Below are 22,521 nucleotides of genomic sequence, written 5' to 3' on the forward strand. Positions count from 1 at the left end.
GATGGCAGGTTCAAATCCGACCATGGCAATGAGAATTTGAATTCAGTTTAAAATAATCTGGATATAAAAAGTTGGTATAAATAAAAGTTACCATGAAGCTGTCAGATTGTTGTAAAAGCCCAACTGGTTCACTAATGTCCTCTAAAAGGAAGGAAACCTGCCATTCTGACCCAGTCTCGCCTATATGTGACCAACTTGGTTAACTCTTAACTACCCTCTGAAGTGGCTTGGCAAGGCACTCAGCTGTCTGCAATGGTTCAAGGAAGCAGCCTACCAACACTTTCTCAGGGCAGCTAGGGATGAGCAAAAATGCCAATCTTGACAAAAATACTTGTATCCCAAGAACATACAAGAATTATTAGCTAATTGAATTCAAATGATTGAGAATATGTTTTAGCCATATAACCACATCCTTATTTCATAAGCAAACTGATATGACAGTTTGCCACACAAAAGTGGAACATCCTTCTTCCTGGCCCTGTTATAGCTTGTGTTAAAAGCGAGCTAAATGTTCAAGAATTTGAAGCTCTAATTAAGATTCTTCGTGAATTAGATAAAACATTTTAACAATGTATATTATTGAGTACAGAGTTTTTAAGCACAACTGTTCAGGTCCACATGAAAAGCCAATTTAATGTTTTGTGTGCACTCCCTTTTTAAAATATTAAGTAAAAACATTAACTATCTCCAACACTACCACCACCCCCATATTAGGAGGTATAAATATTAGCAATTGCACCAACCCTTCAAAAACAATAGTCTGCACAAAGATAATTCTTAACTTTTCAGAAATGCAGTAAGCAAGCATGAACATAGAAAAAACATTCCTTGTATTTAAACTTGCTTCCATTAAACCAAATTCATTTTCATTTCACAAATATAGAAATGTACTAATTCCAGGTTTAGTAATCGAGTTGACAAGAAAAATTATGTATGGGAACATTTTGTGTAAAGAAAGAAATTCCATATCTTTACAGAAGAATAGCTTAATTAAAATATGAACTACAGAAAATAGAAGGCTGACACATCTAAATAGGTGAAGTTTATATAAACAATTTCTCCAGTCAGAGCTTTTATTTTAAATGGACTTCATTTCTTTTCAGTATTGTCCTAGAAGTTACATTAAAACATTCAACTTTATACTTTGTGTAGAACCTTTAATGTGTATTCCATTGGGTGGCACCGTAACAAAGACCTTGGCTGAACTGGACTGATCGTAATATGCCCTTAAAAAGCAGTACAGCAAACAATTTGACATTTACCGCTAATAACAAACCTCATAACTTAAAAAAAAATCAATAACCCATTAAGATTAACTTTTCAAACATAAATTATGGTAGGTATATATATATTAAGTGTCCCCAAAATTTTGCTAAACTTTTTATTAAAAAATTTAATCCCAGACGGGATCACTTGCATCCATTCTCACACCACTATAGCACTGGATGGGGCTTTAATAGAGCAACTCCAACTTAGTTGTGGATATACTGAAAAGTGTCAATACAAACAGAGAAACTGCTGGTTTTTGAGGTAGCTCCCCCAGATTATTTTCAGCACAGTACCCAGAAGACATATTTGGTTATTCTAGTTGCATGCATTAAGAGCATATAAAATTCATTGAGCCAAAACATCATAAAAGAACCTTCTGCCAATTAATAATGTAAATGAATTCTCTGGGTAAAGTTCTGAAAAATTAGTCTATTTAATGAGTTAGGTCATATACAGAAATGGATGGGCATCCCACAGGTATGTATGCTGTTCAGTGCTATGAAGGGAAAAAAAAACTTCATGTTATTAGCCTTTAGCATCCCTTCCAAACCCCACTTCCAGTCAAGAAGGGTAACTCTCAATTTTCTGAGACAGCCTTGCTTGGTTTGGTATAAACATATCCCAAAAATAAACTACAAGCAAGCTTTCAGCTTATCCACAATTGTAACTAAACAGGAGTTGTTCTTTAAAGGCTCCAGTCATAAAAAAAAATGATCTATTCCATGCATTTGTCACATCTATCTTAATGCTTCATTTCAGATGAATACTAAGATAGGCTAATCATCCCAAAAGATATTATGACTGTATACATCTTGTGTACAATGTGGATTTTCTCTAGTTTACTAATTTTATTTTGAATTCCTCTGTCCACAAGTAATGTGATGAAAACAATACCCTGTACAAGCTACTATCAGCAGTGAGTACAACAGCAAAAAATATTATACATTTTATACACACTGAAATAAAACTTCAACTTTAGAAGTAACTGGGTATGGACCGCACTTGCCATTGACACAATGAGAAACAATTTTTTTAATACAATATTAGCGACGTATTGAGCAGTTTTAAAGGGGCCCCCATTCAAAGATTTCTACTGAAATAACTCCGGCAGTTATTTATTCCGATGGTAAAATACAACATGTTCAAAACAAAAAAAAGCACATTCTTGTCATTTGAAAAATGTGCACTCTATCTGGGAGCTTCCATGAAAGGCTTCGTCCAAGCAAAATATTGCAAAAGCAGGGCAATACAAGTGAGGCAGCTGCAGTTCATTTAACCAGCTTTATATACCCAATCCTTACAAGCACAGAGGTGCCAAACACATTTAAAAAAAAAGCCTTTACATCAACATTGAGAATCGGGGAAAAATAAATTCGAACAATTATTTTATTTTTATTGATGGTATTTCATGTTTTCTAGATTTTATTTTATTTTTTTTTTACAGTACTGAAAACAAAGTGAAAACACATTCACATTTTCCCGAGGAACTGTTAAAGATGATCTCTACATGGGTAAAACCGTGAGCAACCAGAAGTTGGGTCCATTTTTGTTCAAAATTATCATAGGGAATGAGGGCTTGATCTGAATAATCTAGTACACTTACTGCAATTTATTTGGAGAAGGTCTTCTTAATATTTTTTTTAAAACGAACCTCCCAGTTCATGCGATTATACAGTCCAGAACAGATACACCTGTTGAATGCATCTTATGCTACATAAGTGTATACTTTGCGATCCTCAGGTGTTCGTGCCAAATATTCTCTCTCAATAAGTCCCTCGATTCTTTTTTTAATAACCACTGGGCTTGGTAAGAAACGAGCCTTCAGCTGCTGGGTCACCTATGGATGGGAAGGGGGATAAAAAGTTACTGAAGTTTCTTTGAACTGGACTACAATAAACTTCAAAGTGTTGAAAATTTATAGATTTCTGTAGTTCAAGAGTGATCCTGGGGTTTGGCAGCATTGAAGCAATGGTTCTGGGATTTCACAACACTGGAGTGGGAGTCCTGCAATTTGATAGAAGTTGAGAAGCGGTGCAGAGAAAGATTCTGGCTTTCGGTAGAACTGCAGATTGGAATGCAAGACTCAACTCACTGGAAAGGGGTGGGGGAGGTGTGCGGGATTCCTGGCAGCACTGAGTGCTGGTTTGCAATGGGCTGTTTGCAGATTCTACAACCTGACATTATTGGGGAGGCTCCTGACATTATTGGGGAGGACCAGCACAAGAGGGACAGAACAGAAGGGAAGAGTAGGGAAGGAAAGGACCAGATAATCTCACACATCACTAAACCCAAAGTTAAAGTGTAGAAGTAAGTAAAATCAATGGAACTGCACTAGCAGGACAGAAAAAACATGACTGGAAATGTGATAGCAGAGTAAGACAAATGCAAAAGACTTTCAAGTGTCCTTATTATAAATGTGTATCTGTTATTTATAAAATCCTCCCTTTTATATAGTACTATAGTTTTTATGAAATAGTCACCAGAATAGTGATTAAAATAGTAAACATAATTATCTTGATTAATTTTGGACTTTGACATTAGAGAATACCTACAATTATATACAAGCCATCCAGTTTTAATTATTCAATATTTTACATGTACTTTTCTTAGAATATTACAGCACAGAAGGCGGCCATTCGACCCATCGTGTCAGTGCTCGTCCTCCTAAGGAGCAATTCACGTACTGCCACTCCGCCGCCCTCGCCCCACATCCCTGCACATTTCTCCTTTTCAGATATTTAGAACACGTAGAAAGATTTATGGACAGGAGGCAGCCACTCTGCCCATGTTGTCTGCACCTACCGAAAAACAAACCACCCAGTCTAATCCCATTCTCCAGTACTTGATCCGTATCCCTGGAGGTTATGGGATTTCAGCTGTGTAACCAGACACCTTTTAAATGAGTTGAGGGTTTCTGCCTTTACCACCCTTTCAGGTAGTGAGTTCTAGACCCCTACCACCCTCAGGGTGAAAAAATATTTCCTCATCTCTCCTCTAATCCTTCCACCAATCACTTTAAATCTATGCCCCCTTGTCACTGATCTCTCTGCTAAGGGAAATAGGTCGTTCCCATCCACTCTATCCAAGTCCTTCAAACCTTGAACACTGCAATCAAATCTCCCCTCAGCCTCCTCTGTTGCAAGGAGTACAACCCCAGCCTATCCAATCTTTCCTCATAGCTGCATTTTTCCAGCCCTGGCAACATCCTCGTAAATCTTCTTTGTACCTTCTCTAGTGCAATTACATCCATTCTGTAATGAGGTGGCCAGAACTGCATACAGTACTCAAGTTGTGGCCTATGTAGATAGTCCAACTAGGGAAGGGGCCATACTGGAGCTGGTATTGGGGAATGAGCCCGGCCAGGTGGTTGAAGTCTCAGTAGGGGACCATTTCGGGAACAGTGACCATAATTCCGTAAGTTTTAAGGTACTTGTGGATAAGGATAACAGTAGTCCTGGAGTGAACGTGCTAAATTGGAGGAAGGCTAATTATAACAATATTAGGCAGGAACTGAAGAATTTAGATTGGGGGCGGCTGTTTGAGGGTAAATCAACATCTGACATGTGGGAGTCTTTCAAACGTCAGTTGATTAGAATCCAGGACCGGCATGTTCCCGTGAGGAAGAAGGATAAGTTTGGCAAATTTCGGGAACCTTGGATAACGAGGGATATTGTGAGCCTAGTCAAAAAGAAAAAGGAAGCATTCGTAAGGGCTAGGCAACTAGGAACAGACAAAGCCCTTGAGGAATATAAAGAAAGTAGGAAGGAACTTAAGCAAGGAGTCAGGAGGGCTAAAAGGGGTCATGAAAAGTCATTGGCAAACAGGATTAAGGAGACTCCCAAGGCTTTTTATATGTATATAAAGAGCAAGGAGGGTAGCCAGGGAAAGGGTTGGCCCACTCAAGGACAGAGGAGGGAATCTATGCATGGAGCCAGAGGAAATGGGCGAGGTACTAAATGAGTACTTTGCATCAGTATTCACCAAAGAGAAGGACTTGGTGGATGATGAGTCTAGGGAAGGGAGTGTAGATAGTCTAGTCTGGGTCATGTCGTTTTCAAAAAGGTGGTGGTGTTGGGCTTCTTGCAAAGCATTAAGGTAGGTAAGTCCCCAGGGCCTGATGGGATCTACCCCAGAATACTGAGGGAGGCAAGGGAGGAAATTGCTGGGGCCTTGACAGAAATCTTTGTATCCTCATTGACTACAGGTGAGGTCCCAAAGGACTGGAGAATAGCCAATGCTGTTCCTTTGTTTAAGAAGGGTAACAAGGATAATCCAGGAAATTATAGGCTGGTGAGCCTTACGTCAGTGGTAGGGAAATTATTAGAGAGGATTCTTCGGGACAGGATTTACTCCCATTTGGAAACAAATGAAATTAGCGAGAGGCAGCATGGTTTTGTGAAGGGGAGGTCGTGTCTCACTAATTTGATTGAGTTTTTTGAGGAAGTGACAAAGATGATTGATGAAGGAAGGGCAGTGGATGTTGTCTACATGGACTTCAGTAAAGCCTTTGACAAGGTCCCTCATGGCAGACTGGTACAAAAGGTGAAGTCACACGGGATCAGAGGTGAGCTGGCAAGATGGATACAGAACTGGCTCGGTCATAGAAGACAGAGGGTAGCAGTGGAAGGGTGCTTTTCTGAATGGAGGGATGTGACTAGTGGTGTTCCGCCGGGATCAGTGCTGGGACCTTTGCTGTTTGTAGTATATATAAATGATTTGGAGGAAAATGTAGCTGGTCTGATTAGTAAGTTTGCAGACGACACAAAGGTTGGTGGAGTTGCAGATAGTGATGAGGATTGTCAGAGGATACAGCAGGATATAGATCAGTTGGAGACTTGGGCGGAGAAATGGCAGACGTGAGTTCAATCTGGACAAATGTGAGGTAATGTATTTTGGAAGATCCAATGCAGGTGGGAAGTATACAGTAAATGGCAGAACCCTTAGGAGACAGAGAGATCTGGGCATACAGGTCCACAGGTCACTGAAAGTAGCAACGCATGTGGATAAGGTCGTCAAGGCAGCATACAGCATGCTTGCCTTCATCAGTCGGCGCATAGAGTATAAAAATTGGCAAGTCATGCTGCAGCTGTACAGAACTTTAGTTAGGCCACGCTTAGAATATTGCGTGCAATTCTGGTTGTCACACTACCAGAAGGATGTGGAGGCTTTGGAACTGGTACAGAAGAGGTTCACCAGGATGTTGCCTGGTCTGGAGGGTATTAGCTGTGAGGAGAGGTTGGATAAACTCGGACTGTTTTCACTGGAACGACAGGGGTAGAGGGGCAACATGATAGAGGTTTACAAAGTTATGTGTGGCATGGACAGAGTGGATAGTCAGAAGCTTTTTCCCAGGGTGGAAGAGTCAGTTACTAGGGGACACAGGTTTAAGGTGCGAGGGGCAAAGTTTAGAGGGGATGTGCGAGGCAATCTCTTTACACAGAGGGTGGTGAGTGCTTGGAACGTGCTGCCGGGGGAGGTGGTGGAAGCAGGTACGACAGCGACGTTTAAGAGGCATCTTGACCAATACATGAATAGGATGGGAATAGAGGAATACAGACCCCGGAAGTGCAGAAGGTTTTAGTTTAGACAGGCAACAAGATCGGCGCAGGCTTGGAGGGCCGAATGGCCTGTTCCTGTGCCGTACTGTTCTTTGTTCTAGCTAGTGTTTTATTTAGTTCCAGCATAATCTCCCTGCTCTGATATCCTATACCTCGGCTAATAAAGGAAAGGATTCCATATGCCTTGTTAACCGTCCTATCAACTTTCCTGCTACCTTCAGGGACCTGTGGACATGCACTCCAATGTCCCTCACTTCCTCTACACTTCTCAGTATTCTACCACTTATTGTGTATTCCTCTGCCTTGTTTGACCTCCCCAAATGCATCACTTCACACTTCTCTGGGTTGAATTCCATTTGCCTCATCTCTGCCCACCTGACCTGTCCGCTGATATCTTCCTGTAGCCTACCGCTTCCCTCCTTGTTATCAACCATGCAGCCAATTTTTGTGTCATCTGCAAACTTCTTGACCATGCCTCCTACATTTAATCCCAAATCATTAATATATACCACAAAACACAGCGGACTTAGCACTGTGCCCTGCAGATCGCCACTGGAAACAGCCTTACAGTCGCAAAAACACCCACCAACCATTACCCTTTGTTTCCTGCCACTGAGACAATTTTGTATCCAGCTTGCTACATTATCCTGGATCCCATGGACTTTTTTTTTTAAAAGCAATCTGCCATGTGGGACCTGGTCGAAAGCCTTGCTAAAAGCCATGTCGACCACATCAACTGCACTACCCTCATCAATCCTCCTTGTTATGTCCTCAGAAAATTCAATCAATTTGATGAGACATGATCTTCCCTTAACAAATCCATGCTGACTGTCCTTGATTACTCTGTGCCTATGTAACAGTTTATGCTGTGTCTCAGAATTGATTCCAATAATTTGCCCACTACCGAGGATAGACTGACTGGCTGTGGTTTTCCAGTCTCTCTCTCCCTTTTTAAGCAAAGGTACAATGTTAGCAGACCTCCAATCCTCTGGCACCACATCTGCATCCAGTGAGGACTGGAAAATGGTCAAAAAGTTAAAATTTAAATTCTTCTCACCTCTGCTACCAGAACATTATGCTGCATCTTCTTCCTCGATTTCATGATGCGTACAATGGCAGCTTCAATTTCATGCTTTCTGTCATCATCAACTTTCTGGCGTGTTTCTTTTCGTTCTGGGTCAGACTCTCCTTGTTTGGCAGCAACTGCAAATTAAATCCGATAACTAAGTTAAATCTTCAAGAATCAAATAATATCAAACTCCCAATCCCTAAACTTCTGACATTTCAATACATGGTAAATCTAACTTTCCTTTGACAAAGCCTCAAGAAATTAATTAATTTCAAGCAGAGGTAAGGCACAGAGTACAACACAACATAGGGTCTTTTTTTCAGTAGTGGCATTGCAAGATTTAAATTCCAGCAAACCATAGAAAAACCGACTTTTGAAATGAGGATATATGGTTCTGCAAATGCCAAGAGTTTCAGTTCTGCACAGAACACTGTAGTAATTCAATCCCGATAGTTTAGCAGTGAAACATTAAAAATTCTGGTGAACGATGACTTTTGCAAAGTTACAATGTATAGACTATAACAATAACATACTCATATAGCACCTTTAATGTAATAAAATGTCCCAAGGTGTTTTACAGGAGCATTATAAAACAAAGTGACACCAAAGAGAGATATATAGGTTAGATGACTAAAAGCGTGGTCAAAAAGGTAGGTTTTAAGGAATGTCTTAAAGGAGAAAAGCGAGGTGGAAAGATGTAGGGAGGGTATGCTAGAGCTTAGGATTTGGGTAACAGAAGGCACCAATGGTGAAGCAATTAAAATCAGGGATTCACAAGTAGCCAGAATTAGAGGAACACAGATATCTTGGAGGGTTGTGGGACTGGAGGAGGTTAGAGAGAGAGAGGGAGGGAGGGGAGAGGCCACAGAAGGATTTGAAAACAAGGATAATAATTTTTGAAATCAAGACGTTGCTTGACTGGGAGCCAATGTAGGTCAGTGAGCACAGGGTGATAGGGAACAGGACTTGGTGCGAGTTATGACACAGGCAGCAGAGCTTTGGATGACCTCAAGTTTACCGAGAGTAGAATGTGGGAGACCAGATAGCAGTGCATTGGAATAATGAAGTCTCGAGGTAACTAAGGCATGAATGAGGGTTTCAGCAGATGAGCTGAGACAGGGGCGAAGTCGAGCGATGTTGTGGAGGTAGAATTAGTCAATCTTAGTGATGGCACGAATATGAGGTCGGATGCCCACCCAGGGGTCAAATGTGACAACAAGGTTGCAAACAGACTGGCTTAATCTCAGACTGTTGCTGAGGAGAGGAATGGAGTCAGTGGCTGGTTTGGAGCGGGGACTGAAACAATAACTTCAGTCTTCCCAATATCTAATTGGAGGACATTTCCGCTCATCCAGTACTGGATGTTGGATACGCAGTCTGATAATTTAGTAACAGTGGAGGGATCAAGAGGGAAGTCATGCTGAGGTAGACTGTCATCAGCATACATGTGAAAACTAATGCCGTGCTTTCAGATGATGTCGCCAAGGGGCAGCATGTAGACAAGAAATAGGAGGGGACCAAGGATTGATCCTTGGGGACACCAGAGATAACAGTGAGGGAGCAGGAAGAGAAACCAATGCAAATGATTCTCTGGCTATGATTAGAGAGACAAGAATGTAACCAGGTGAAAGCACTCCCACCCCTCGGACGAAAGTGGAGAGGCTTTGGAGAAGGATAGTGTGCTCAACCGTGTCAAAGGCTGCAGACAAGTCAAGAAGGACAAGGAGCAAAAGGTTACCTTCATCACAGGCACATAGGATGTCAATTGTGACTCTGATAAGTACCGTTTCAGTACTGTGGCAGGGGCAGAAACCTGACTGGTGGGAGGGGTGAGGGCGGGGGGGGGGGGAAGATTCAAACATGGAGTTCCGATGAAGATGGGAATGGATTTGGGAGGCAAAATGTTCAAGGACTTTGGAGAGGAAAGGAAGGTTAGAAATGGGATGATAGTTTGCAAGGGCAGTGAGATCAAGGGTCGGTTTTGTGAGGAGATACGTGAAGACGGCAGTTTTAAAGGAGGGGGACAACACCTGAAGTGAGAACCATTTACGATACTGGCTAACAAGGGATCAGGATGGGAAGTTGGGGGATCTGCACTTTAGTGGGAATAGGATCGAGGGAACAGGAGATAGATCTCATGGTCAAGGTGAGCTCAACGAGGACATGAGGGGAGAAAGGAGAGGAAGAGAAAGATGCGAGTTCAGGGCTAGGGCAAAAAAAAGAGTATAATCAAATAGAAAAATATTAAAAATGCTAATTTCTGATTCAGACCAAATTAAGTACATGGGGGCATGAAGACAAACATATTTGCTGTTTTTACTCATAATAAGCTCAACTATATACACTATTATTCAATTTTGTAGGGCAGAATGTAGAAGAAAGAGACAGAGATTAAAGGCTCAATTAAAACTCTAGGCTTCCAGCCCTCCAACGCGGCCACAGCTCTGACTTATTTTCTTGCAGCACCAGAACAGGCAACAGGGCTGAAGAGCCTTAAAGAGAAGGGAAAATTGAATGCGAACTGAGATCAAAGTCCAAAAAGCTGGTGTTAAATGGAGGCTTCTACTCAGTCCTCCTTATGAGCCATTACCCTCGTCTTCCACCTGGCTGTCCAAGGGAGCAGCGGTAAGAGGGGTGGCCTAATGCCAACCACCTTTACATTTGGTAGGCAAGGAATAGGCAGGATTGCAGCAGTTTTGGAAACTTAACACTGTACTCAAACTGGCAGCAGGTCATACAGCCAAATTTTGCCCCCTTTTTTGTTGCAAGGGATGTAGGATCACAGAGGAAAATCCAGCCTGCTCTTTCAAGAAATTCATATTATTCTGCTGCCCTATTGGTCAGATTAGCTCTATTCTCTTTCTGAAATCCATTCTTAGTCTTTGATCAGGGAAGGTAGAAGTGTTTAACAGAAACGGCTTCTTCATATTGGTCAGTGAAAATCAGGATCAAATCCAAGGGCAAATGTGCAGACAGTACAAGGGCTTCGCTAAATCTAGCCAAATGAAGACCTAAATAGAATAATTGCTGGTCATAACCAGACAGACTACAAACTCTACAGAGTGGTTAGCCCAAGGACCCTGATGCCTTCTCTTCAAATGTGCAAGTCAGCATTAGATACAGTCACTGAATGAACATTTGTTAAAGAATTTTCCTTACATTTAGGGCTCCTTTTTCCCCAGAATGTCTAGAAGTGTACTTTTTATGAGAATACCCAAGATAGCTCTACACTTCGAGAAATTAAAACATTGGTTAGACAAACCTGAAAAACTGCCTGAACTGACAGAAGTTTATTTTTGAGATCCAAGTGAGGTATCGAAAATATTAACTTGAGAAAACAGATACCTGGGGCAGAATTTTATGGCCACTTAAGGGCCTCTGTCTGCCTCCACCTCAATTCTGTGGAAGGTGGAGGGGCCCGTTGCTGTGGGGAGATGCTGCCAGCTAAAGCCTGGCAGCCTCTTAGTAAGGTTCGGGGATTCCCTCCTTTGGAGGCAATCCAGGGCCCCCTGGGGACAATCGCCAACCCTCACCCTCACCAACCCCCAACCCTGTCGCCGGGGCCTCTTGACCCCACTCACCTGTCTCAGCGTCTCCTGACATCTTCGATACCGCAGGAGGCGGGAGCTTGTCCCTTAAAGAGACGGCGGGCAGTTAATTGCCTGCCCACCACGAAATGGCTTCAAGGGTCAGATGGAGGGCTGAGGCGTGGTCTCTCCCGCCTTCCGTCGGGACCCCCATTGCCAGAATAAAAGTCATCCCTAGCTGTAAATATTCCAAAAAGGATGTTTGAGCACTCTGACTAGAACTATTTCCCAACAAGTTTTGCTAATAGCATACAGTGAAGGCAAAATTAACCTTACATCAGTGGTACTTACCTTCCGGGAGAGCAGCGGACCTGCGGGAAGAATATGGAGCAGGGAGCCAATAAACCGAGCCCGAGGATTGTGGCCTCGAGCACTTACCTTCCGGGAGAGGAGTCCAGGCATGCCAGAGTTTGAAAACAATGTGAACAGTGACGTCACATGAAAGCTGCAAGATGATTGGCTGGTGAGTAACTGCTGTTAGGGAATAACTCTAAATAGCTGAGTTAGTACACCACTGTTAGGGTGTGAGTGTGTAAATAGCTTAATAAGGAACAAATGAGTAGCTGGGTTTTTTTGAGTAAGGTTTATTTTAACTAGTGAACTGTATTGATTTTTAGTAGAATTTATCAGTACTAGTAAGGTTTTATTAATTCTAAGCTATTGCAGTACTGATAAGGTTTATTTTTAGCAGTAGCAAAGGGTCAACTAATAAATAAAGGAATGGCGGGGCGCTTCAACCTTGAGAGTGCACCTCTTGTGCTATGTGGGAGCTCCAGGATACTTCCCGTATCCTGGAGAACCATTTGTGCAGGAAGTGTAGTCAATTGAAGCAGCTTGAGAGCCAGGTTTTGAAACTTGAGTGGGAGCTGGCGACACTGCGGTGCATTCATGAGGGTGAGAGATACATGGATAGCACGTTTATAGATGTGGTCACCCCACAGCTTAAGAGTATGCAGGGAGAGAGGGAATGGATGATCACTAGACAGTCAAAAAGGAGGCAGGTAGTGCAGGAGACCCCCGAGTGCATCTCACTCTCCAACAGGCATTCAGTTCTGGATACTGAGTAAAGGCATCACCTGGGGAGTGCAGCCAGAGCCAAGTCCATGGCATCATCGGTGGCTCAGCTGCACAGGGGGATACAAGGAAGACTGGAAGAGCCATAGTGATAGGTGATTCAAAAGTCAGGGGAACAGACAGGCGTTTCTATGGCTGCCGACGTGAATCCAGAATGGTGTGCTGCCTCCCTGGTGCCAGGGTCAAGGATGTCACTGAGCGGCTGCAGAGCATCCTGAAGAGGAAGGGTGAACAGCCAGCAGTCATGGTCCACATTGGAACTAACGACATGGGGAGAAAGAGGGATGTGGTCTTGCAGTTAGAATTTAGGGTGCTAGGTAAGAAATTGGCCAGCAGGACATCAAAAGTAGTAATCTCCACATTACTCCCAGTGCCACGCGCAAGTGAGTATAGAAATAGGTGAGACAAATGAATGTGTGGCTGGAAAGATAGTGCAGGAGGGAGGACTTCAGATTCCTGGGACACTGGAACCAGCTTTGGGCGAGATGGGACCTGTACAGGCCGGACGGGTTGCACTGAGGTCCTTGCAGGACGTTTTGCTAGTGCTGTGGAGTGTTTGGCAGGGGCATGGGGACCTGAGGGTAGATTCAGCTGGGACAAGATCAGAAATTAAAATGGAAGGTGGGAAATTAATGGATGAGTCTAGAAGACAGAGAAAATGAGGGTTAGAAAAAAAAAAAGTTTAGCAGTGCTCAAGGATATCTATTTCAATGCAAGAAGCATAGCAAATAAAGCAGATGAGCTGAGGGCAGATAGACATGTGGCAGTATGATATCATAGCTATTACAGAAACATGGCTTAAGGAGGGACAGGAATGGCAGCTCAACGTTCCTGGTTACAGAGTTTCAACTGCAATAGGGAGGCTGAAAAGAAAGGAGGGGAGTGGTAATTTTGGTCAAGGAAACTATTACAGCTGTGAGGAGGGATGATATGTTGGATATATGAGGCCATATGGATTGAGCGAAGGAACGAAAAAAGGGGCAATCACACTGCTGCGAGTGTACAAAAGACCCCCAAACAGTCAGAGGGAGATAGAAGAGCAGATATGTAGGCAAATCTCTGAGAAGTGCAAGAACAATAGGGCAGTAATAGTAGGGGATTTTAATTACTCCAATATTAACTGGGATAGTTTTCGTGTGAAAGGAATTGAGGGAGCAGAATTCTTGAGGTGCATTCAGAACTTTTTTGCCCAGTATGTAGCAAGCCCAACAAAAGAGGGTGCAGTTTTAGACTTAGTTTTAGGAAATGAAGATGGGCATGTGGAAGGAGTGGTATGGGGAGAGCATTTTAGTGATGGTGATCATAATTCAGTCAGCTTTAACACAATTATGGAAAAGGACAGAGATAGAACAGTAGTTAGAGTTCTCAATTGGGGCAAGGCCAATTTTACTAAACTGAGGAGGGTACCGCAAGGATCAGTACTTGGGCCCCAGCTGCACACATATATCAATGATTTGATGTGGGGACCAAATGTAGTATTTCCAAGTTCGCAGATGGCACAAAACTAGGTGTGTTGTGAGGAAGATGAAAAGCGGCTTCAAGGGGATATGGACAGACTTACTGAGTGGGCAAGAACGTGGCAGATGGAATATGTGGAAAAATGTGAGGTTATCCACTTTGGTAGGAGGAATAAATGTGCAGAGTATTTCTTAAATGGTAAGAGATTAGAAAGTGTAGATGTACAAAGGGACCTGGGTGTCCTCGTCAATAAGTCACTGAAAGCTAAAATGCAGGTGCAGCAAGCAATCAGAAAGGCTAATGATATGTTAGCTTTTATTGCAAAAGGATTTGTGTACAGGAATAGTGAAGTCTTGCTTCAATTGTATAGGACCTTGGTTAGACCGCACCTGGAGTACAGTGTGCAGGTTTGGTCCCTTTACCTTAGGAAGAACATTATTGCCATAGAAGAAGTGCAACGAAGGTTCACCAGACTTGTTCCCGGGATGGCAGGACTGTCCTATGAGGAGAGAGTGGGGAAACTGGGCCTGTATTCTCTAGAATTTCGAAGAATGAGAGGTGATCTCATTAAAACCTACAAAATGCTTAAAGGGATAGAAAGGGTAGTTGCAGCTAAGATGTTTCCCCTGGTTGGGAAGTCTAGAACCAGGGGACATAATTTCAAAATATGGTGGAAGCCACTTAGGACCGAGAAGAGGAAAAATTTCTTTACTCAAAGGGTTGTGAATCTTTTGGAATGCTCTACCCCAGAGGTTGTGGAAGCTCAGTCATTGAGTATGTTTAAAGTAGAGATTGACAGATTTCTAAATACCCATGACATACAGGGATATAGAGATCGTGTGGGAAAAAGGCATTGAAGGGGATGATTAGCCATGATCATATTGAATGGCAGAGCAGGTTCGATGGGCTGAATGGCCTACTCCGGCTCCTTTGTTCCTATGAAAGCCAAACAATTTTTCCATCAATGACAGTGGGGGAAAAACGTGTGACTTGCAACAGAATTGGACAGCAGCCGAATGACATAAAAACCTTACAGGGCGAGTACATGGGATGAGTCTTCTGTGGGATGACACGAATATTCTATTGATGCGTGGTGGCTGAATGAATGAGGAAGAAATCAAATACTTGTAACCGACTGTTAAAAAGTGGTCTTGACAGTGAAACCCCTACTTTAATATCCATTTTACCATTTACTTCAACCTCCACATCATTGCACATCTCTGCCCCCAACTCAGTCCTACTGCCACTGAAATTCTTATGCAAGTCTCCATCACCTTCAGACTCAACCACCAATACTCTCTCAATCTTCACTTTCCATAAATTTCAAACTGTTCAAATCTCTGCTGCAAACAACCTGGCCCAGTCCAAGTCTCGTTCACCTCGCCCTCCATATTGCTGAACTACACTAGTTTCCAGTTGCCCAAAGCATTGGGTTTAAAATCCTTGCCCATAAGTCCTTCCCTGGCTTGGTCCAGCTTTTAAAGTCTCCTTCAGTTCTCTCTCTCTGATTTTGTCATCATGTCCATTGTTGAAGGAGTTTTCAGTTGCCTTGGTCCTACCCTTTTGATTCCTTCTCCATGATTAGAAGCCATAAGACTCAGGGCTTTGTTCAAGCTTTTGGTCACTTCTTGTAATCTCTCCCTTTCTTGCTCAACACCTACTTTTCTTATGCCTATTTATGAATGTTCTTTGAATGCTTCCTATAATAAAGGTCCTAATTAATTGCAAGTTGCTCCTGTTTAGCATTTCCAGCCATGTTATGGCATTACTCTCAATTTTTTCCCACATTACCTTCTGCAGATGCTTCCCAAGAAGGGAGAAAGGTCAACAAAAAGTAATACTTGTAATCACAAAGTACTTTTCTTTCCATTGTTATCCTTCCCTTTTAATTGAGAGCATTTGCAATAGTGATTTTTCACCCAGAACCAGGAGATAAAAGCAAAATACTGCAGATGCTGAAAATCCTCCTACCTCCCCCTTTGCCCACCCCCATCCCCCCAAAAAAGTTGGAAACACACAGTAGGTCAGTCAGCATCTGTACAGACAACATACACATTTACCTTTCAGGTGCAGACTTTTCTCCAGAATATTAATATTGCCTGTCCATCTCTTACTTTTCTAGTCCTTAAATGCAAATTTATCTTCTCTCTCTGCAAATGTTGACTGAGCTGCTGCATGTTTCCATTATTGTTTTTGTTTGATGCTATCTGCGAAGATCCACAGCAATGCCTAATAGTGAACTTTTAAACAAAATTTGAATGTTAATTTGAAATGATAACCAGTTGGCACACAGTAAGTTAGAACTCTTCTGATACCTGGGATTTAAATCCTATCCAAGCAGGATTTAGGCCACCTTACTGAAAACCTGTAACAGCCCAAAATTCATGCAAATCTAGACAATATTGAAAACTTACCCACTATTAATTTTACTGGACAAACATTTGCGTGAGTGCAGTTACCCTTAACTGTGTAAAAAATATTTACCTCAATCTGATTGAATTTTTTTTCAAAACAAACCTGTTTGAATCTTGACTCTGTGCAACTTTGATGTGAACTGATCGTTCACTATAAAAACATGACCAGGCTCAATTTCTTTTGACTTGGGCTCTTTGCTAAGGACTCGCTGTGTTGGTTTGCCACATGCTAACGACTGAAGAGCTCTGATCAATTCCCGTTCAGGAATATCTGTCTCCTGCTGAATTTCCTGGAAATAAAATTATAGTGCTTTAAAAAGAGTATATTTACAATTATACCTTATTTCCATATGCACTATTTTGTTAAGCATTAGTCAATTGGTGGCACTTTCAGAAAAAGCATCTAAGTATTTAAATGGAACAATTTTAATTTTGACTGGGCCCACATCATTGTAAAGTTTATGCGCTTCATGAAACAAACAAATGTAAAAGAATAGAAAATGTCGTGATGAGGAGACAGGCCAGTGTGCTCTTAAAACATCCTAGGATAAATTACCATGTTTGATATTGTTGTTTGCAACTTGTGTATTGACAAAGAAGAAATACGGACAAGCCAACATTCCTCTTATAAACACATTTCTGGACAACTTGCAAGCATCATTTTAAATAAAAACAAAAGCAAAATACTGTGGATGCTGAAATATGAAACAATTGAAAATGCATTAATGTTTCAGGTTGGTGACCTTTCATCAGTAACCAGTTTACACCTCCCCTTTTTGCCTTCCAACATCCCTTTGGCCACTTAATCTCTCCTGCCTTCCACCCATCACAAATCTTCCTTCCCTTTGTTCTCTCCTCCCTACCCCACATCCCCTCCACTTTCCCCACCTCTGAACATGCTTATATCTATTACATTACTAACTTTTTCCAGCTCTGATGAAGGGTCATCAATGTGAAACGTTAACTCCTTTTCTCTCTCCACAGATGCTGCCTAACCTGAGCATTTTCTGCTTTTATTTCATTATAAATAAGGTGGACTGCTATTAACTTGAAGTAGCAATGCAAGTTCTAAAGATAGTTTTGTTTAAATCTGCTACTCGAAAATCTGAACTGTAAGTTCATTTTGAAGTCAACCAGCCTGTAAATCCACTCTGGATCCTATTAAGTGATTTAGTTTGTTTCACTTACCAGTACTGCAAAAATATTTCTGTTGATAAACATTTACAACATAGATCAGTCTATACTCAAGCACATTTAACAGCAAAGATAGCAGTAATCTATTTCACAGCAGCATTTGTACAGTCAGTCATTGACTCTTTACATACGAGGGTCTTGCAGGAAGCCATGATCTCATCTCGTGAAGCCATGTCAGCAGAAATAATTTTGCCTAATACGACAGTCTTTGACATGCATCACATTTGTGTCATATCCTATTCTCACCTCAAATGTGTATTTCTCTCTGTTGTTGAACAGCATTAATATGGTCATCTGGAAAGTAGATACTTGTAATATGTGCTTTCTAGTATTCGAGCCAGTTACCTGAGCTCCACCTACTCCAACCTCAGAACCATCTTCCTGTTAAGACAAAAATATATAATTTACAACCTTCAACCTTGCTGACATAATGCAAATCAAACTGAACTTGTTACATCTTTTCTGAAACATTAGTTGTTCTAAGACAGTGAAATTATATTAAACATAAGTTTGCCAGCTTAAAAATGGCAAACTGGGCTGTGCACATCAACTTATCTGGTATTAAAATCAATGGGTTCCACTTCAGGGAGTGTATGGTTACAAGTGCAAATGATGTAAAACCTGGTGTTTTTTTTAATGCTTGCAAAACAATGCTACAAATGGCTTCCAATCAAGGTGAGTTTTTTCAAAATTTCCTTTAATCAAAAACCAGACACAATGCTATAGCTGACTTTTTGGTAGTCTCCTAAGCTGTGGTTAAATTAATGGAGACCAAACTGCAACTCACTTGACAATATAATTTCTCCCTACTACTCATACAAAATTATCAGTGAGCAGCAGTTACTCAATGTACCATCAGCTGATTGCTGTAGGTTTTACAAGCACTCCACTCATCAGCACATTCATAAACTCTAATTTTAAACAAGAAACTTCCCTTTCCACAGTAAACTGAAAACGGTTCTCATTTGCTCCATCTTGGACACTTCTCAAAGGTCAGGTTTTGCTTTGCTTTTTAAATATAAATACTTCAGGACAGGTTTAACCCGATCCCAAAGAAAAATGACAAAGTACATTTCAGTACTTTTTTTAAAAAATAGGGCTCGGATAGCTTTAACAACTTGAGCTTAAAATTGTAACTTTTCTGTTCAGCAAATACAGCAGATGCTGAAAATCTGAAATATAAACACAAAATGCTGGAAACATTTAACTGATCAGGCAGAAGCTGTGGTCGGAGGGTTAACATCCCCATTCAGAACCTTGACGGGTCAAGAAACCTGAAGTGTTGACCTGATTTCCTCTCTCCAAAGATGCTGCTTGATCTGCTGAATGTTTCCAACCTTGTTGATCTACGCAATCTTGAATTTAGCATGGTCCATAAGAATTGTAATGTAGAAGTGTCAACACCTACATCTCAAGCTTTTGTCCAGAAGCATTTTGGATTGATTGCCTTATTGTGTGATGTCATTCAGGTATAATATTACCTCAGGCAGACTATGATTAATTTTGATTATATTGCTTTCAAAGGCTTTAATACTATTGCCTGTAATGGGCTGATGATGCAAAAATCTGTGTACTACACTAACATGTGCTTATGCATTTAACCAAAATATTTAGCATTGAATTAGTGGGAAAATAATGTCTATTTAAAATGGTATTTCCTATCCAAATAATTTTTATAGCTCAATATACACAAAATGAACCCAATGACTAAGCTTCAGATGATGAAATAAATATCTTCAAAGTTCTAAGTTCTAGGCAAAGCTTGAATCCTCACTTTTCTGCCAAATTTTACTCACAATGAAATTTGTGTAAATTTTTTTCCTTTATTACATTTTGAAATGTAATTTATAGACCACAGCACCATCTTTGAAGTCTTTAATATTTCATCTCGGCAGCTAAGCAAAAGCCACTAAAAGTTTGCACAACCTTCACTGCATACCTACTAAACAGAATTGAGATTACCACTAAGATGATAATAGTTCCCCTCTTTCATTACTAGTTCAACAATGATTTCCTTATCCTTCTTCTCCCTCCTACCTATAATCAATTTGTAACCAGCTTCTAAGTGGAGAATGTTTTCTCATTAATTACTGTTAAGGCACTTGCCTTTTTCACAGGTCCATAGAAAGTGGCATTTAGATCTGCAGAACCCATGTGGTGCTGGAGTGTGAGCTGTCGACCACTGTGCTTTGCCAAATAGAACCTGCAATGAAAACAGAAAACAAAAGCATTGCCAAAAACCTTTATAAAAATCTAAGTTGAAATGGAAGGCATAAAGATAACATTTAATTTTACTTCAGTATGATTAAGCTCAAGCACTCTTGCAGTGGTCACCAAGGATTTAGTCTATTCTTGATTAGCTTTGGCCACCTTATCACTGCATCCAGTTGTCCTATGATCTCTTCTCACCTCTGTGTCCTAACATTATTGAACACTTTTTTCCCCTACTTTAGCCAAATTTCCAAGCTTTCTAAACTTCATTTCTTTTTTAAAATAATTTGCACCGTTTGCTTAGTTGCTTTTTCCTTGCTCCTACACTCCATCTTTTGAGCTGTAGAGAAGCCTGTAAAACTTTAAAACTGATTTTGATACAGTCAGTGCTTAAAGGGAAGAAATTTTCAGCAGAATTTACAATTCCACTCCAATCTCAATACAAGCTATATTTTCTTCATATTCTACTACAAAGAAACTAATACCTTATCAGTTACAGGTTCAACATCACTTCTGTTACCCTTTCATCTATGTCACTCAAGTTTCCATAAAGTAGCAGTAATTAAGAGAACTAGCTTTCCTCAAGATAAGTCATCTTTAAGTAGCTAGAAGTCCTATGTTACAAAAATGGACGTCACTTATAAACAGTCCCTAAATCTGAATGGAGTATAGTTCACAATTAAGACTCAGCAAAATCACGTGACTTAATTACTGCCTTGTATATCGTCATTTACATATTAGGTCAGAATTCACAGTCAAAATAACGGTGAGGCTACTAATGGTGCCTGAGATGCAGCGCTCTGCCGTTAGCTTCCTGAAAACAGTGCCTCACCATCTCCCTCATCATTCAAATGCATTAATAGCATGAAGCTCTTGTACTTGGATGGTAGGTACAAACTAAACCCACATGAATTTAAGTACACTTTTCAATGGCGGTGTAAGTCTTAATTCCTGCTAAACAACCTCTCTGGCACTGCAAATTAATTTTTATGATTGTGGAGTCTTGCGTCTTAGTCCTTCATTTTAATTGTTGTTGGAAATGCAAAAAAACTGATCTCCCTCTTACAGCAACTTGCTATAGAAAAGCTCATGGAAATTAAATGGGCAAGGGCAACTCGAAGGAATAATGTTAGATACAATAAATTCTTGCCCACTATTCAGTATGTAATCAGAACAATGTTGGTTGGCACATTTCTCACTTAATATAGATTCTAAAAAGCAAACTTAGATGGCTATCCCAAACAAAAACAGTAAATGCTGGAAATACTCAGGTCAGGCAGCATCTGTGTAGAGAAAAACAGCATTAACATTTCAGGTAAAAATCAGCACTTTTTCTTTCCAGCATCTGCAATATTTTGCATTTTTATTCAATGGCTATCCTTTGGCCACTTACTCAAGGACAGAAAAAAGCCCAAACGTTTAAATATTGCTGAAGGAAAAAATTTAAAAAATAATTTGCTCCTAGCAGAAATTCAGAGCCATAGAAATCATTGTTGGCTGGTTGGGGGGAGGGGGGTGGTGGAGGTGAGGAGAAATTGCATTCAAGAGCTCAGAATATACAAACACACCCGGGAAGATGGTGGCATAGTGGTAATGTCATTGGATTAGTAATCCAGAGGCCCAGGCTAATGCCCCAGGGACATGGGCTCAAATCCCACCATGGCACATTGGTACACCATTGGTGGAATTTAAATTCAATTAATTAGTAAATCTGGAATTGAAAACTAGCCTCAGTAATAGTGGCATGAAACTCCCATTGATCATCATAAAAATCCATCTGGTTCACTAATGTCCTTTAGGAAGGGAAATCTGCTGTTCTTACTCGGCCTGGCTTAGATGTGACTCCAGACCCACAGCTGACTCTTAACTGCCCTTTGAAGTGGCTGACTCTTAACTGCCCTTTGAAGTGGCCTAGCAAGCCTCTCAGTTATCAAAGGCAATTAGGGATGAGCAACAAATGCTGACCTTGCCAGCGACGCCCACATCCCATGAAAGAATAAAAAAGAGTAAATCAGCATAGTTATGTTATGTAGATTAATAATTCCACATGTAGCAATTGTCAGAACAATGGTCTTACACATAGGGTGACTTAGCATTAAATGTATTAGTGGAGGGCTGTGGATGCCAAAAAATGGTTGTATTATATATGCAGATAGAGTCAATAAATTCTAAATGATAATTTATTCACTCTATATAAAACATTAGCTAGATAACAGATGGAGCATTAGTATAGTTGAGAAGTAGTATAAAGGATCCAGTGAAGAGAGAGAGATGATTCCATTATATTAGTGAGAGGTGAAAAAAGCAGTCTATCTTCATTTGAAGCAACAGCGGTGAGGGCACGATTCAAGTTGAAACAACAAAATCAATTGAGGAGGTCAACATGGAATGGCATTCTATGTAATCCTGCATTAGAGAACTTGAGAGCATATACCAAAAAAGCCCACAAACTTTATTTTAAGCACTGCATATTTTTAAAAAGGGAGCCAGAGCTAACTCTGGTAACTATTGAGCAGGTTGAAGGTAGGGGGATAAAGGGACATAGGATTAGGACTTGTATGCAGGATAAATAACAGAATGGTTGGGATTAATGTCTTGTTTACATTTTACATCTATATAATTAATTTCAAGTAAGTTTCTTTATGTATAGAGTTGTTGACATTATTGAAGAAGCTACCACAAATAAA

The 22,521-nt window shown here is 40.8% G+C and overlaps 1 protein-coding gene across 1 annotated transcript in view; it reads right to left on the minus strand.

The window, feature by feature from the left end:
- Positions 1-1,136: 1,136 nt before the first annotated feature.
- cul3b (cullin 3b) overlaps positions 1,137-22,521 on the minus strand; it is an 89,547-nt gene continuing 68,162 nt past the window's right edge. Inside the window, exons 12-16 of the mRNA XM_068042141.1 lie at positions 19,730-19,826; positions 17,870-18,004; positions 16,533-16,719; positions 7,885-8,030; positions 1,137-3,106 (exon numbers count right to left, since the gene is read on the minus strand). Coding sequence (XP_067898242.1) covers positions 2,975-3,106; positions 7,885-8,030; positions 16,533-16,719; positions 17,870-18,004; positions 19,730-19,826 — 697 coding nt within the window. The 3' untranslated portion in view covers positions 1,137-2,974. The remainder of the gene's footprint in view (positions 3,107-7,884; positions 8,031-16,532; positions 16,720-17,869; positions 18,005-19,729; positions 19,827-22,521) is intronic.

This window comes from Heterodontus francisci, chromosome 11, assembly GCF_036365525.1.
Source record: "Heterodontus francisci isolate sHetFra1 chromosome 11, sHetFra1.hap1, whole genome shotgun sequence".
In the NCBI taxonomy this organism is placed as follows: domain Eukaryota; kingdom Metazoa; phylum Chordata; class Chondrichthyes; order Heterodontiformes; family Heterodontidae; genus Heterodontus; species Heterodontus francisci.